The following is an 18,538-nucleotide window of genomic DNA, read 5'->3' on the forward strand; positions in this document are numbered from 1 at the left end:
TATTTTTCTAGCCCGGTCTTATATTTAAAATACCTCAGGAATATCTCCTCAGAAAAAAAATCTCTTCTGTCACATAGATGTAAAGCTCTTATCTTGCTTTAGTGGGTTTGGTGAGTACATGGAGTCAAACCTCAGGGAAAATAAAAATCCCGACCTAGAAATGAACTTATATGAGGAAGTAAAAACAGAAGAGTACTGCAATAACAAAGCTATACTCTTGTTACTGAAATGTACCATCCCACTACAGCAATGTCTATGATTATTTAAGAAACTTGAAACACTTGTATATCAGAATGCAAACTGTTTCAGCAGACATGTGAACCTTGTAAATTAGGACAACAGGGTTGTCGACTGAGGGAGTGTGTATTGGTTTAGCGCAAAACAACACAGATATTAATATACAAGTAAAAACAGAAAGTCCACTGTGTTGGCTCGATGGGAAAGACTGCTTCACTTTAACTGGATCAAGAGAGAACATGTGGAAAAAAAAAAGCTGGGAAATGGGATAAGAAAACACAAAAGTCCACATGGTGTTTTAATTATTATTTTTATCAACAGTGTTTCCACCTTCCTCCCAAAACAATCAAGACTTTCAATAGATTATGCACTTAATTTTTTTAGGAACAAATTGTGTAGTCACAAAAACATTTTGAATGTATAAAAGCAAACAGATGGAGGTTTTGGAACCCGCAACTTCAATCTTCAATTAATCCCTTTTATTAAAAATGACTCAACCACAAGGAACTTTTTTTTTAAATAGTTAATAAAAAAACAAACAAATGAGCTTTTATATAAACAAGTATCTGGTGTACATTATCTCCGAATAACTAAAAACAGCAATAAAAGTATGGCTTGTTCTGAAAAAAAAAGGATTCGAAATAATCATTTTAAAAATGTAAACGAGTCAAAAATGAATGTTTTGTTTATCGCAGTGTATAATTTCTGATCTTTGGTTAAAGCTTTTCAAAAGCCTGCGTTCCGGTTGGAATTTATGACTGAACTCCGGAATTCCAGCTTCTCTTTACCAACTATCTCTAAAGCTGCTAAAAACTTGAAATTTCCAACTTCCTGGAGAAAATGGAGCGCATCATTTAACAACACTGGCATCATGTCGTATCTCTTTCATCAAGGACGAATAGTCTTATTAGCTACCAGTTGTTTTGGGAAAAAAAAAGAAGAAAAAAAGGTTGAGTTTTGAAGGTATGATGTTGGAGTTTACCTTTATTTCTTGGACTGGTACACTCAGGTGTGACACCTGGGGTGGGGCATCTCCCCAGAGCTGCTCTACCTGATATGAACAGCCAGTTTAATGGTTGACCCGTGAGAACGAGGTGACCCAGCTGCAGTGATTAACATCTGACATAACTGTTAATTGGTCCCAACAAACGCATGCTCAGCTTTGTTCTTAAAGTATTTTATAACTTTTAACCTTTAGCGATGGTCATGTGATGCCCTGTTAATGTGTGTGTGTGTGTGTGTGTGTGTAGGGTGGTTGGACTCTCACAAACTATCTCAGGTACAGATCTCACCTCCCCGCAACAGTTATCGGTGGTTAAGGGACCATGTGGAGATCTAGTGATAAATGAGTTACGAGAATAACGTTACCATTAGCAGAAGTCAGGGGTAAAAACAGAAATTTGTAGTCTATTGATGTAAAACAGCTTTTTTTTTCTTGCCTGCAATTTGAAAGTAGCCGTAATTTTAAGTGATAAAGTAAATCTAAATGGTTAGCTCCATAGTGCAAAATGATTTCATCACTCTACCACGAAAAGATTGATCCCTCAACCTGCTGAGTCTGTCTTTTCAGTCAGCCTTGAAATATGCGTGTTAACCAACTGGTGCCTTAAGCAAAGGTGACAAACAGACCTTTGACACGGGACACTTATTATTTAGTTATTCTTGTTTCATAGAATATATAAATTAATTTATTTGCTTTTATTGGTGTTGTTCTGTATTTAACACTGCTGTAATGGATGCCACCCTCAGTTTACCTATATCGTGAGTTAGTGTGTGTGTGTGTGTGCATCAGCACATCAGCAAGTGCAATGTTGTTTGTTGTAAAGCTTATTTTATCCTTTTGTTTCATTTTTGTTCTTTACGCTTAACTCATAATTTTTATAAACTTAATAATTCCTATATACTGTTGTTAAGTGAAGAACAGAGCTTTAAATCCTCCAAAAAGGCTACGATGACAATGACACTTTAGTTCACTTTGTAAGAGTTTAAACAATAAGTGTATTGTGTGGCATTGGAGTGCAGAGGGAAAAATGGGTTTGGTAAAGTGGTGATGCATATCTTTCCAATCAGCTTATCACAACAGAGATCTGGACCTGTCATAGTAAGAAAAACATAGGTGCTGTATGATTTACAATGACTCTGCTTTATTCAAATGCCAAGTCATGACACTGAACCAACACAAACATTTAACTGGAACTAGAAGGCCTGAAAACTTTGGGTTTTACTCACTTACCTTTATCAATAATTTATAAAACATGTCAACATACCTTCTTGTGTGATGCAAAAGGAAAAACTTGATTATAATTTTAAAAAAACTTTTAACTTTTACATTTTAACAAGTGGTAGAGTCCACATCCTTGCTATGCAGCTCTGTGAGCCTGAACTCATGAACAGCATTTATCTGAGCTGAATACTAAAACATTGTAATTTAGCATGTTAGTATCCTAAAGTTTACCACTCTGCAGTAAATGCAAACCATAGCTGAGGAAGAGGATGAGGAATGCCATTACTTTCTATTTGGTTGTAAAAGGGAAAACACTGAGTAAAATAAAACTTTGACTTGCTGGTGGAGTTTCAGGAAAATATCACATTATTGACAATGAGCTCAAATTCAACAAGACCTGAAGACATCTAAAACTAGAATATGACCCGTTTAACTAGTCACATGATATTGTCTTGCTCCCCTCCCTCCACACTGTTACTCCAATGGCCATTCAAACATTTGTAACTCCAAAGTCTACTAATCATCATGTCACAAAAAAATACTCACTTTGATGCAGCTTTCTGTCACTGCCACATAAAATTCTTTATGCAGTAGTAAAACTACCCACCCAGATATCAAGAGCTACAGCATATAACTCAACTGTCTCTCTTTCCATTACCTGTCTTCATTTTCTCTCTGTGTAATCTGCAGGTGTCCACCAACGCCAAAAATGTATTATGCAATACAGCATATGAGAAGCTCAAAGGTCCAGTTTTAGAGCTGATTACTGAGTGTTTTATTGAGAGTGAGTTAAATAACTCCAGATGCTTGTAAAACCTCTGACGACGTGCTGTAGGTTCAAAATTATAGATGGTTTTTGTTGACTTCAGGGAAATCCATTTTCCCTCTGTCAGCAGCTTCATGATGTAAACTTTAATTTGTTTTTTAATTACAGCACATGCTTAAAGGCTCAGTATACAACCTAAATGTTGTCATTGAATAGGTCATTTTGTCTGAGAGAAAGTTAGGCACTGGTTTAGTGGTAAAATGCAACGAAAAACATTTACTCAAGCTCAGTTTTACATTATTTACACTTACATTATCATTATATTTCAATTTAATATTACTTTATACTTCTACTCCACTTAATGGGAATATTGTAGTTTTTACCACCCCGATTTCCTATAAATTGGGATGCTGTGTAAAATGTAAATAAAACCAGAATGCACAGATTTGCAAATCCTTTTGACCTATATTCAGTTAAATACAATGCAAGACATTTAATGTTTAAACTGATAAATGTTATCGTTGTTTTTTTGTTTTTTGCCAATACTCACTCATTCTGAATGGGATGCCTGTGTCACATTTCAAAAAAAGTTGAGATAGGAGCAACAAAAGACTGGGAGGCCTATGGAAAGTTTAAAAAAACCCACCTGTTTTTAACATTGCACAGGCAAACAGGTTAATTGGTACATATGTCTACGTTATGCAATGTATTCCTCAGAGGGTTCTCTGCCTTTGCGAAAGAGCTCGTGTACTCTGTAAATCGAGATTAGACAAGAAAGATAAAGTCTTGTTTACACCTCCCAACTCATTCATACTAAACTTACAAATTTAGCAGCTATCATAAATGTGATAATGAAAGTATCTGTGATCAAACACAAACAGATAAATCCACTGCTTAAAAGTCACTCTTAGCTTCTGCTCTCTCTTAAATTTAGTGATAGATCTTATATAAATCATTACATAACGGGGTTTAAGAGACTTTATTTTCCAAACAAGGCAGAGTACAACATTTATTGTGTACAATACTGTATATTCCAACATTTCTGAACATGTTTATGACATTTACTTTCATTAAAACTGGTGTGGTGCGGGATTAATAGTTCTTGACAAATTCTATATATTTGTATATGTTTCTCATAAACATACTATTGAATACTTGTGAATACAAATTCAAGTCACTTTTAGTGTCATTTTCATGCTTATTAGTGCTGAAGAACAAGAAAATAAAAAAAATCTGAATTGCCAGAAACCATGACTTATCTCGGCAATAAAAGTGTGAAAAAATATAAATGAATAACTCCTTCCCAAACTTTTATTGATACATTCTTTTTATTTAAAAAAACACACTGGTATGTACACTGAGTTTGTAGCCAAATAGGTTCTGAGCTAAATCTGATATACAGACGCCCTGTAGTAAATCCTACCTTTTATAAAAATAAATGATATTGACTTTTTGTTGAGAGTGTAGAAACGTGTTATTTTCAGCTCTCCTGGTGACAGTTTGGTGTGTTAGTGAATTGGAAATCTAATATTTTGCCCATCAATGTACCTAATAAGATGGTAACCTCCTGTCTTGATTAAAACATATGGGAAAGTTCTTAGGGAGGCCACTGCAATTTTTCACATAAATGTTAGTGAACAACATTCGAAATATAGTCAAATAACCACATTTGAGGTTGAGGTTTTGGAGTTTAAGGCATCTGGGCGTTCAACAAATTTTAATCCCTTTTCAAGCATGTGTCACCTTTTATATGAATGTCCGAATCAGTGTAGATGGTAATAAAATAAGCAATAAATTCCTCAGTGTGTGCTATATTGATCAAGAAAGCAGAGTTTGCAGTTGCAAAATCGGTTGTTCTTCCTACATCCATCACCATCATTTGAGGGGACAGTGATGCCAGTTTCCTCTCTCTGCTAAATTTGTGCTAAATTTAGGCTCTTGTGTCTGTTTGGCAAGTCTTGGTGCTTTTTGTGGTTGGCTTTGAATGGTGGCGTGTGGCTGAGCGTCATTCAGTGGTATGTGGAAATCAGTTCACCAGTCTGTAAACTCCTGTTGAAATCTAGTTAGCTAAGTGTTAGCTGGCCAGCTCGAGGTTTCAAATGTAAACATCAGTGAACATCGAGGAAAGACCTAGAAGAATGGCCACCAGCTGAACCAGCATAGAGTTAGCTATTGTATGGCTGTTTTTAAAATAAACTGGATGATCTATGTGCTACATCAGTTTCCAACAGGATATCAGGAACTGTAATATCCTTTTATTCACCGAAACTTGGCTAAATCCTGCAAAACGCCATTTAACCAGGAGGCTCTTTTTCTATTTGCCGATTCGAGTGAGATGAGGACTCTGGCAAGAGAAGGTTAGGAGACGTGTGCTTTATGGTGAATAAAGACTGGTGTGACGGTGGTAAGGTGAGGTGCTGTCCTGTTCCTGCTGTGCATCACTGCTACACGCCGTTCAGAGGCGGCTGCAGAGTAGTGCTGCTCATATTCAGAAAGAGTGACCATGTGACCGTTGTGCTGGGGTTGGGATATGTGCACAGTTAAATCATTCTACAACCCGAAACCATGGATAACGAGAACCACCCGCAAATGAGGACAATTACTTAGCACAGCCAATAATGTAAGACGATGCAAAAAAGGACAAAATCATAATACACAAGTTAAAGGAGCTGATATAATCACTTGAATTGTACCTTGTGTGATTCCATGTGACAAATAAATGATTGATTGGTTGATTGATAAATTACCCTCTGATACCAACAGATACTGAATAATCTTGCTGCTATGCGCTGAATATCAGCATGGGCAGGTTATGTTGGATACTATCACTGATGCCAGGACAGCCCTGAGAAAGCCATGTGTGCGTAAATAGTGAAAGTGAAAACATAACAGAAAATTTTAACTTCAAGCCTTCTTACTCCAGGGGTCTCATCATGGCTGTTTATGAGTAAAGTCCATAAACACCCAGTCATGTTACTAAGAATGTTATTCAAAGATTTTGCAATCTGCATAGGCTATACCAACCAACTGGAGAGTGTCTTAAATGTCCATGTTTTAAAAGCTGATTCTCTCTTCATAAAGTGACAGCAACAACAGAATACCCCACCCACTTAGAAGGCCGGCGTTTTGCAGCAGAAACATCAGCCAGGGTCTCTTGTTGCTGATGTGGACCATAGTGGGGAGCTGGAAGGAGAGAGGAGAGATGAGAATTACTATTTGATGCCAGCTGCATCATGATCTGTCTTGTAAATGGGTCTGTGAAGACAAATACTCACCATATCTGCCAGCCCCACATACAGGAAGAGTCCTGCAGTAACAGCAGCTATCCACTGTTTAGTGGCGAGGTCAGTGGCTACAGATAGAGCGATGTACAGGCCGATGAACGAGGTCATGGCACTGCCAACGTTTAAGAGCAGCGCCTTGCGGACAGACACACCGCTGTAGAGCAAAACGGCAAAATCACCTGGAGAGAAACGAGAGCAACAGGGTAATGTTAAGAAATCTTTAGTGAAAAATGATCAAAGCACTGCCTGCCTGTGTGTATGTGTGTGTGTGTGTGTGTGTGACTCAATTGTCAGAATAACTGTTGGCATTATACTTTCCTGCAAACCACAGATGTTGCATTTGTACTTTCCATATCTAGTGGGTATGTTGAAACTTTACCTTTCTTTACGTTTCAGTTTTATTTGGAAAACACTAGTTAATGTTTGGTTAGGTTAAAGCACGGAAGCCACTTGATTATGTTAGAACAACGTCCCAGTTACTGAAATTCAACCATTGTTTTCTAATCTTCGCTCTTCTCTTTGGTAAGAGAAAATTGTTCGAGTGGTCGAGAGTACTCTTTCCAAGATAAAAAAAAAACATCTTGCTTTCACAGTCCACACATTGTCCTCCAGTGCAAGGACAAATAACTTTTACCTTTGAGAAACACTTAAAGAATGCATGGATGTCATATAATGAGATTTAAATTATATTTTGAATGATCAAATATCACGGCTAAAGAAATATACTATAGTTGCGTCACTGATTGAAATTACTGTCATTTCAGTTACTGTGTGTCCCCCTGCTGACCTGCGCTGAAATGTAACGACATACATTTACTCAAGTACTGTACCTAAATCTGTTGTTACTTTTATGTTACTTGAGTACACGCACATGTGTGTGTGTATATTTTGGCAACTATTATGCAAAAAACATTTTGTGGTTCGTTCCAGCTCCCATAATTATGTCTGAGGACTGGATGCTTTTCCTTTTAAATATCTTAATTTATTACATTTATATCGGTTTATATCGATTGTACATACATGCATAGAGTAACATTTTTATTGCATAAATTTTACAGTGTGGTATTAATACTGTTACTTATGTTATGTAAAGGATGTGAATACATCTTCACCACTGCTGCTGACATGGTAAATGTTTTGTCATTGCTGGGTTTTTGGTTTTCCTGCAAACCAGCACTGACACTCTGGAGAATCGCATCTACTTTTTTTAAAAGTGTATTTAACAAAAGGCCTATGTCAATTTCTGCTTCTGACCAAAAATGCTGGCTTTTCTTTTGGCCATGCACCTCCACCCCAGCCTTGCAAACCACTGACATGATAGTTTATTTACAATATATCCTCAACAACACACACAGAACTGACCGTAAACAGGCAAGAGATTGTTTGTCTCAAATTGCAGTAAAAACCTCAGCTGCGGAGTATATTCCAAATGTGCTGTATACATGCCGAAAGATTGCTCCTAAAACCTCAATTATATCAATATATCCCAAATGTCTAAATTGGAAAATGCTTCATTTAGCAAAGGCCTTATTCAGAATATCTACAGACTGCAACAGATTTACCCATATTAGATTTGGAATATAATAACAAACTCAGTGAGTATTTTTAGTCAGGAACTTGAGGAGCTGTGGTGTTTGCCAACATATACTTTAGGGGCATACAGAAGCCTGGTTGACAGCATTTGATCATCATCACATGATAGCATGTTACCGCAACTTCCAAAGAGCAAAAACAAGCTTTCGGAGATTGTTGACATTGCTATGAAGATGACTGGCAGGTCAAAGAAACAACTCTGCAATATGTTTGAGAAAACCATGGAGGAGGGCCAAAATATTATTGCAGGTACATCATATCCATTACACTCAGAGTTTGAGCTGCCACTGTCTGGCCTTCAGTTAACTTATTGCTGCTACCTGCTTATGTGCACCACAGTATCTCATATACTGTATATCTGTACATTTTTAATGGTCTGTCTGTCTGTCTGATTGTCTGTCTTGAACACTGCTGCTGTCTGCCGCTTGGCCGCCCTCTCACCTAGGTGTTACACCCTCCACCATACGTCCCTGTACAAATGTTGATTTGTATTACCTCATTCCCAACGTAATTAGCAGGTGCACACGGGATTTTTAAACACAGTTAAAACTGCTAAATGGCTGTATTCCCACTGCTGCTGAAATCCCCGCTTGAGAGCGGGTCGGCCTTTTTGCCAGCTGTTGTGTTTGTGTGTTGTTTGTTTGTCTGTGCGACGTCATAAATGAATTAGGCTTATGAAACGTACAAATGTAACATATCTGTAGATGCATGTAAAATGCCAACATTTAATTCTTGTGGCTGGGCCGGTGTGTGCGTGTTCTGTACCCAGTTCATGTGGTAGTTCATGGCAGAGCACAGCTAGCGATGTGGCCAGACCAGATTTCCAAGACAGGGAGAAAGCTGCGCCAATTGCTAATCCATCTGCAAAGTTGTGAATCCCGTCACCGATAGTTATCATATAAGGCAGCAGACGCTGTTCTGTGGAAGCAAACAAAGTCATAGTTAGTGGTGGAGTAGCCGCAGTGCTTCGCAGTATTATCACATGCTTTATGCTTTTATTTGTCTTGTAAATAACTTTGCTCACCTCTGGTGCGCTCTTTCGGCTCTGAAAGAGATTTCTCATTGTCTTCATAGCCAACCTGAAATGTACATTAGGTGACAATTCCTGTTATTTACATAAAATGTGTGTTATAAACGGCTATACCATTTCAAGGTTTTGTGTAGTAATGGCTGGAATAGCAGAGGGTTTCTCACGTGCACTGAGGCAGCTTATAGCCAATTTAACACGAGATAGCACCCATTGACATGTTTTTTTGGTCTTTTTTTACAGAGATTTAGTGGATTTCCATGTGACTTCATTATTTCTCAGTGTAAAAATTAACACATTTTGGTAAACAGGTCTGACACGTTTTAAGTATTTGTCCTATATGACAGGTAAACTCCCTAATGAGTGCACATCCACTCTATGAAGCAAAAGCATGTGCCTGCATTTTTATTTTTGTTCCATTTCCAAGTGTTAAAAAGAGACATAACCCACAAAGTGGTCATTTGTATATCAATTACTCACCTCATGTTATATTGAATTCATAACAAAATTTTGTTTTTCTTGCATACAGCAATGGTCAAAACTATATCAAAATATCAGTTTACAAATCCCCAAAGAACTTGTGCACTATGACTCAAACACATTTATTTATTCATCATTTGCTCAGTACTTCTCAAACACATGCATTTTCACTAAACTGTACTATTCAAAACACTTTGTAAACAGATATTCTGCTGTTCTTAAACAAGGTCTCATTTTAGTCCAATGCATCAATTATTTTCGGAGTGAGTAGTTGATATACAATGGTCAATTAATGGAGGAAGTATTTCTGCGATGTGTGTTTGTCTCTCACCAGGTCTGCTCCAAATACTGACTGCGACCTCTCTTTTTTTTCTCTCTCCTGTTGATACATCTCTAAAACCCTCCCGTGGTCACAGTGGTGAAGCTCTGATTCTTCCTAAAGAGAGAGAAACAAGCTTGAAGGTTGAGGTCAAAAGAGGGGTTTGAGGTAGAAAAAGAACGTGGTGGTATATCAGGCAGGTATAAAATTATGACAGTCATGTAGAGGCAGCCAGTACAAATAATTTCTAATTTCCTAATGAAGTGTGAAAAATATATATATAAAGCTGGATAACTCAGTGGCAACAACACACACTTTGTTACAGGAGGCAGGGATTCAAATCTCGGTCAGGGTGAAAATACCCAGTTAGGGCAAGGCCCTTAATGATAGTTGCATCAGGTGTTAGGGAATCAGGGCCATCTGATGGCATTTGGGCTACTGGCACAAGACATAGGTGGAATACTGAGAACAATGTGGAAGATATGCAGAGGAAAGTGGGATCGAAACCCATCATCCACACAAACTAAGAAACAACTGCTAGCTCTGCTTAAACATCTGCAATTGCAAGCTGCACAACTAGAGATTAAAAAGATGCAACAATGATGCTATAGCAAGGGGGGGCCAGAATGATAGGTCAGAATGGGGGCATACAGTCATCACCCTCACAATCAAAGATTGGGTTCCAAGCCCCAAAAACAGAAACACTTGAAGTGAAACGAGATAGAAGATCATATGCAAACTGGAAACATGGAACTCCTGTGGTCGGCTGAAGGACAAAAAACAAACTGATACCATTACAGAGACCAACAAGCTGATACACAGTACAGCGACAGTAAAGGACAGTTGTCATATTTATACTTGTATCAGGTTTATCAGTATTAGCATAGTATACTTTTTTCTCTTACCCCATGATGATGTTGATGATGGTGATGATTATCCTTATATGCAATCAGAGAGAAGATTGTTTCCATCAGATAAAAGTAGTAGATCCCCCCAACCATGACCAAAATCTTGTAAATGTAGTCTGGGGTTTCTTCATGCCGATGCTCATGTGAGTGCTTGTGGCTGTGGGTGTCGTCTGAGTGCACATGCAAACCTAGAAACTGCAAACATACCACAAGAAGAAGTCAAAATGAGAATGTGCTGCTAAATGAATTAAATCACTATGATTGTTAATGCCACGGGACCAGATGCAAGTACTACAACTGCATGTACATACAAAAGCGGAAATGTGTACGCAATATTTTCATGTGATTTATAAAGCATGCATACACCTGATTCTGTTTTATAATTCTTTAGCCTCATTTCCAAACCCACAGATCACCATAAATAGATGCTGGAACGCCCCTAAACATACATTGCATATTAATACTTATGCGCTCTTTACCACTTATTATAGCTGTCAATGAAAAATACGTCAAAGACCAGTTTCACTAACTGTGTTGCACTGGAGAGGTTTTCCCAGCAGTGCCAGAGCAGCTATTATTACGCAGGATTGTGGGTATTCAATTCATCACATTTCTGCAAACATCATAAAAATCTCGATCATTATTAAATGTCAGAAGGACATTCAATGATTGACTTATAACACCCATGTTAAAACAGACTTAACAAAGTGCCTCATGGGATAACAAACAATTATTAACAAGGAGATTATTGTAAATAAAAATGATAATGAAATATATCACTCAAATTATTTAAAATGAACTCTACAAATGTGCCTTTGAATAACATCTTACAGAGCGCCATGCAGTAACACAACAACTATACTTGGCAAACATCCAAAAACAATGATCTGTCTCTTAACTTGTACTTAATCATGTCCTCATCATTTAAACCTCAACTACCTCAGCTTAAACCGCATGAATGCCTGGTCTGAAGAACGTGGGTGTGCACATTTTCAAAACACAGTCTTTGTTTATAAGTACCAGTTTTTATGTGGGAAAGGGCATATGCATGTTTTTTGTGCGTACACACTGTGATGCATCTGGCCCCAAATGTCCTGAAACTTGGATAGTCTTTGAGTGTTTAAGTGTCAAGAATTACTTGATACAGATTTTAAAGTGCTAAAATCACTCACAGTGGGTATCAGGTGCAGTAAGGCATCTCCAGTCAGTGAACCTACAGCCAGACTGATGCAAAATTGGATGCTCAACTGGAACACACTGGTGCAGGAGGTACACAGCAGCACCACAATGCCAAACAGGGATGTCAGTGTTATCAAAACATTGGCAATGGTTGCGTAGATGTATCCTACAAGAGAAAGAGGGAATAGAAAAAGGGGGTGAAGGTCCTATATCAGCATGTCGAGAACACATGGACATCTGGACGACTTCTGCTTCTGAGATATGATACTGTATAACAGCCAGAAAAGTGTTTTTGCTGAACGTTAAAATGTTACAGTGAAGTTGACCTTTGATTTTTTCTTTTCATAAAAAATGCCATGGCTATTTGGTTTTATTCTATGACATTTGTGTGAAATTTTGTTGTCCATTAATTCTTGAGTAACAGCCTAAAACCTGTAGTGTGAGGCCACAGTGATCTTAACCTTAACAGTGTGGTCAAAAACACCAAACCCAACGTAAACATAAAACATACACAAAACATATCCTGTCAGACCCTTAAGGGAAAAAAAATGTTACCATTTAGACCCATTAGAAACTAATCCCCATAACAATTAGTATATGGAAACTATGATTTTGTTTCTTTTTTTATTAAAAACAAATAGTGGCATTGTGTCAAAAAAAATGTATTTAAAGGTTTAAATTCATGAATGAATATTTAGTAGTTATGAACTAAAATTGGTTTAAAGAAAGTGGAAATAATAAAAAAAAGACTCATACTAATGTTTTGATGGTAGTTTTGGTGCAGACAAGTGTTAACTTGAGGAGGTTTGGGTGAGGTAAAACTTTATTTGAGATTTGAGAAGTTTCTGTCAAGTGTTTATTATGTGTTTTTTTTTCTTTGCTGTCCTGTTAAGCATCTTGTGTGGAGCTATGTCTTAATTCTTGAGTTATGGCCACAGTGATCTTAACCTTTGACAACCAAATTCTCATTAGTTCATTGTTGAGTCCAAGTGGATGGTGGGAGTTGGATGGATAACTTGAAAACATAGCTGTGGCAGGTGCACAGGCATAGAGATTTCATGGTTGCACACTTACAACCTGAAGATACTTTTAAGTGCAGCATTGCCTGTGCTTTTTCAATAAAGTAAGAAAACTCTATTGTCCGTTATGTTACGTAATGTGTAAGTACAACTTGGATGTTATGTGGAGGCAACAGTGAGGCGGCAATTCCAGTTTCCAGTGATCTTGCTAGCCTGGTTAACTACCTGGGTTTCTGTCTTTCAGAACATGCACACTTACTCTCAGTCATAGTGAGTCCATCTGGTGTCCGTGGTTCTGTGGTGTCTGCACACGCTCCGCTCAGGACCTGCTGGATGAGCGCAGGGCTGAGCCGAGCCAGGGCGGTCTGACCCAGGCCTGACGAGGCAGAGCTGTTGTCTGCAAGACCATAGATGAGGACCAATTCTTCAGCCGAGAAACACAACTGGGAGAAGGTAAAGTGAAAGATTTAAGCACAAATTGGTGCTCTGTTAAGACTGGGGTGCAGTTGTACAGTTTTTTAGTAAAGTTAAATGAAATCAAGGAGTTTGCTCATTTAACATGCAGCACAATCAATCAGAAAACACGTGTCAGCTTTTTTGTTTCTTTGACTCATCTGAATATTGGTGTTAAATATCTTTTTTTTCTGTGTATTGGTATATACAGTATACCTGATCCCAGGTGGTGTTTCCTTCATGCCCCTCATGATGTTCATGGCTATTTCTCTTTCTCTGTCTTAAACCATTGTGATCGTGATCAGCATGTTCGTCTTCATGGTGTTCATCTTCATGGTGCTCGTGTCCATGTTTGTGGTCAGGTCCAAGGTTCAGATGCCTCATGAGAGCCTCCAAATCTACAAAACAATAACCTACATTTAAGCAAAGCAACTCCAGGAATAAACGAGTTTTCTAGTAGCAAGAGTTGATGGATGATTAACTTTTTCTTAGTTACTGGAAATAAATAACGACCAGGTGTGCTGATAAAAAGTAATTCATTAAACAACCTAACAATCAAGCCAACTTGTTAAACAAAAAAAAAACAGGGTTTACAGGGTTTGGGTTTTTATGCTTGTATCCTCATCCATGTTTTTCTGTATTTCTGAAGGTCACTTACCCCCGACAGTGAAGTTCTCCGACCCCAGATGGTCCATGATGTTGTCCAGGAAAAAGCTCTCCTCAGGCAGGGGCCGGTGAATGAAACAGTGACCTTGCAAGGCGTGATACAGGACGCGGCCCAAAACTGCACCCACTTCCTGTCTCTGGTTTAGCGATGATGTGCTGACCTCCTCCATGATGTCATTGGCTGATACGCAGCTCTGGTTACCATGGTGATAAGGAAGAGGAAGGACAAATGGAAAAATATGGATTTCATTTTTTGGAGAACTTCACTCACTGACTCAACAAAGAGCTTTAAAGGGCTTTAAAGGTATGTTATGTAACTTTTATCTTGGACTTAACACAAACTCTCATGGCCACACAATTTTTTAAAAGTTTTTTGTGTTGATTAATCAATCATTGCAGCCCCAACTCAATTAGGTTTTTGATTGAAAGGCTTGCCAGATAATACAACTACAACAATGCATTATTTTAGAGACATCTTTTTTTGTAGAATATTTTTTACTAGGTTTGGAAAGGTGGTTTAACTAAGTGAAGTACAGCTGGAAGTAAACGGTAAAATGAGTCAAACTTGAACAGATACTGTAGGTTAATGACTGAAATATATGAACAAACTTTTTAATCCCGATTCACAAAATGCACAATTGAGCCAGTGTGTGCACTGTTGGGTTGTTTTTCGAGTAATTTTGCATTGATAACTATGACTAAAGAAAGTTTTAAATTTAGATTGAAGGTTACATTATGTGTGTTACATTACCGCAGTAGGCTACCAAAGATTTCAAGAGGGCACTTTTCATCGTGATGACGGTTGCCACAGTGCTATGGACGAGTACAGGGCAAAGCCTAATAGGTGTTCTGCTGGCATCACCCAGTGTGATAAGATATGACGAGAGTAAACTGCTACATCATGGTAAAACACACCCTGGAAGGAAAAACACTACGGTTCTATGTCAGAACAACGAGATTATAACCTGGATCTCAGCATAGAGCACTGTTTCATAATCTAAATCATTTGTTGCCAAACTTTTTTGCTTGTGACATTTGACACTGTAGCCAGCCAAACAAAATCTTCAGGCCACACTTCGCCATGGATCTGTTACAAGAAATTTCCTTCCTAAAACACTTAAACCCTTATGCATCCTTAGAGACATTTTTTTTCTCCCCCAAAAATGGCTGCGTTAACTCATAGCCTACACTTTAGAACCTCATTCCCCATTGTTTTTTTGTTGTTGTTTTTTTATTGCTAGTTATGATCAGAACTGTTTGGTTAAAAGAAAGTGGGAAATAATACAGAAAGGCTAATATTAATGTTTTGATGGTATTTTTTTTTGGCGCAGAGACTTTTGTCCTCTAAAGGATGCATGAGTGTTAATTCGAGAAAGTTTGGGTGAATCTTCAGTATTTGAAAAGAAAAAAGAAAAGATTTGGGAAGTTTTTGTGAAGTGTTTATGTTTCTTCTATGCTGTCCTGTTAAGCATCTAGAGTGTGGAGCCATAGATCGTCCATAGATGAACAAATACTAAATATACTTTGCTGTAGTCTTACCTCTCTGTCTGAGGGCGTAGTGATCTTGAAACTCATGAAGCAGCACCTTTAACTCATGAACTTCTATGTACTCGTGGTCATGTTCATGGTCCTGGTGCAGCCCCTGATGTGTGATTTGATGTAGGAAATGTTCGGCCTCCTCTCTCCATGTCCCCTGCCTCACTGCGGTGCAGACCAGGCCTGGAGATGAGATGTACAGGACGCATCCGGCAGCGAGAGCAGTGAACTGAGACACACTGATGTTTACATTTTTTCTGCCTTCTTCAGTTTCATCCTCTGCATGACTGGAGGGATTGCTGATCAGTTGGTGAACGGCCTCTGTTAGATCACACTGCGTGCATAGAAAAATATATGATATCACTTTATTGTTAGATGCAATCAAACGTTAGATTCATTTAGAAAAAAAATATGCACATTGCATGAGCATCACTTGAGGAGTTTTAATCCACGCCACTAGATGCCTTTAAATTGCCCTAAATCCTCCCCAGTTTCTTTAAATGTCCTGTTGAATTTCCTTGTCGGCCTGTTTTATGTTCAATCTGTCTATTTTCATGTGAAGCACTCAGTCCATTTAATTCCCTAAGTTTATTACTGTCAGTATTAGTTACAGGGGACATTTTGATAGTTAAAGAACTTACACTTAATTTTACTGATCATACCTTTATACTTTTACTGAAGGAACATTGTCAATGCGGGACTTTTAATGTAACAGAGTATTAGCGGTATTAGTACTTTTACTGCAGTAAAGGATCTTAAAACTTACTTATTAGATTTTATACTTTAAATAATGAAGTTGTGCTGTTAGCTTGACACAGCTGTGAAAGGAAATTGATTATTTATTACTTTTGTTACACACACACACATTTTATAATACAGAAGAGTAGAATTTAGTTTGTGATGTAAAAAAAATGGAACAGAGGCATACAAGAATTGAGAACCTAAAACAGAACATGTGCATATAGACCCAAAACTATCTGTGTATCTGGCTAAATACCAGTTTTAGAGGTGTGTGGAAAAAAGCACTAACACATCTAACAATTTATATTACAAACATATTTTTATCTACTTCCGCCAAAAAGTAGCCTCAGTGTGCTCTAATTTAATCTATTGTATTTTTGTCCATTTTGTTCGGTTGTCTGACACCACAGACTTTATCAGCCATGCACTGCATTCATGCAGATTTCAGCTGACATGTAGGAAGTTCAGGGACTTCACTCTCAGTCACACTGATAAAGCGGTTTTGTCAATGTTGCCTGAGAACACCGCCCTTCATAAATCAGAGGTTGAACTGGTCGAGCTAAAACAGTTACTCTGGTGGAGTAATCGTTTTTGTTAGTCATGTGTAAAAATAGCAAACACCTCTAGTCATTTTAAGACATACTGCAATAGGACTGGCTGTCTTTTTTTAATATTAAAAAAAAAATCTTATGAACTCCATTTAAGTACTAAAACACAGTAGTGCCCTTTTCAATGTCTTTATACGTTTCTATATTTAGGGTCCCATTTGACAAAAAATTTACCCTGATGATCGACTGACTTTATAATCATATGGTAAAGCATGTTTTATTGGCAATATTCAAAAAACACTAACAGGTTAAGTCCACATATAGGTACAATGGTCAGACTAACTTTACAATAAAACCAACATGAATTAACAAACAAACTTAATAATAATAATAATAATAATAATAATAATAATAATAATAATAATATCGCATCTCTTGCCCAATGTCAATAAGGATAAAATTACCAGATTATACAATGACAAAATCCGCTAAACATTTAAGGAAAATCCTTCACTGAGAAACGTCATAATGCCGGTGCGCAACAGCAGGTGCGCTCTGCTCCCAGAAAATCAGAAACAGTTAATTACCTATGACAAACACAACAACTGCAAAAACTACAAAATACATGTATGATATAATAAATAAATTGTGACAAACGCTAGATTTAAAGAATTTGATCGGAGCCCACAAAAATTCACCTGAACAGTGTGACCGGGCGCCAGCAGGTACAGGTGATAACATTTGGACCTCGACCTCTATCTGCCGCACCTGCAGTCATCCATCTGACTCTCTAAGCGGCTGCAAAGCCTAATAAAACTTACCGTTTCACACGACACTTCATCGCACTGCACACGGTTCTCCAGTGTATTAAAGACAGAGCTGAGAGCCTCCCGGTTAGATGCTGCTGTCCAGGAGACACTGCCCTGACCACCGCCCGGTACGCTTGCTCCACACCGGGAGACCCCGCAACAGAACCGAACAAACCCCAACTGGCAAGAATCAGCAGGGCGGAGAAAAACATCTTAAAACTATTAAAAAACTTACTATTATAAGGAAAAAAAAATGTTTAAAATGTTAAAATAGGCAGACCGAGGCTGATACAGTGACACCGTATTTCTACAGAGACATTGAGCTGTAGAGCTCAGCTGTCAGGTGTTATCAGTGTAAGACTCACTGTACTTCACTGAACCTGCATTGTGATTGGCTGACACGTGGCTCGTGCTGTCATACATACCTGTCTATTAAACTCTTAGTCACGGGGAAGGCCTCAGTAACACCCCTTCATGTAGGCTAAAAGATCAGATTTAAAAATGTTCATATTCTGGCCAAAAAACAAATGAATGGCGTAAATATGCGAATAAAAACACAGAGAAGTGAGCAGGTCCTATATGCAGTGGTGGGATGTAATTATGTGCTGTTGTCCAAGTATTGTATCCTAATACTCCACTACTTCTCAAAGGTAAATATTGTACAGCTTTAGTTACTTTTAAAATGACCGTTTTTCATCCCCTTCCTGTCAGGTGAAACGCATGTATCTCCAGATGTGTTGATGTTGAAT

General features: G+C 37.9%; 1 protein-coding gene across 1 annotated transcript; it reads right to left on the reverse strand.

Moving 5' to 3' along the window:
• Positions 1-6,281: 6,281 nt before the first annotated feature.
• slc39a4 (solute carrier family 39 member 4) lies at positions 6,282-18,001 on the reverse strand. Its single transcript, XM_042507173.1, is given in 14 exon segments — positions 6,282-6,410; positions 6,503-6,690; positions 8,870-9,022; positions 9,129-9,183; positions 9,943-10,047; positions 10,836-11,033; positions 12,011-12,183; positions 13,296-13,479; positions 13,706-13,887; positions 14,148-14,349; positions 15,695-15,710; positions 15,712-16,025; positions 17,802-17,869; positions 17,872-18,001. Coding segments are annotated over 14 exon segments (2,097 nt in total).
• Positions 18,002-18,538: the final 537 nt, after the last annotated feature.

Source organism: Plectropomus leopardus, chromosome 18, assembly GCF_008729295.1.
Source record: "Plectropomus leopardus isolate mb chromosome 18, YSFRI_Pleo_2.0, whole genome shotgun sequence".
Lineage (NCBI taxonomy): Eukaryota > Metazoa > Chordata > Actinopteri > Perciformes > Serranidae > Plectropomus > Plectropomus leopardus.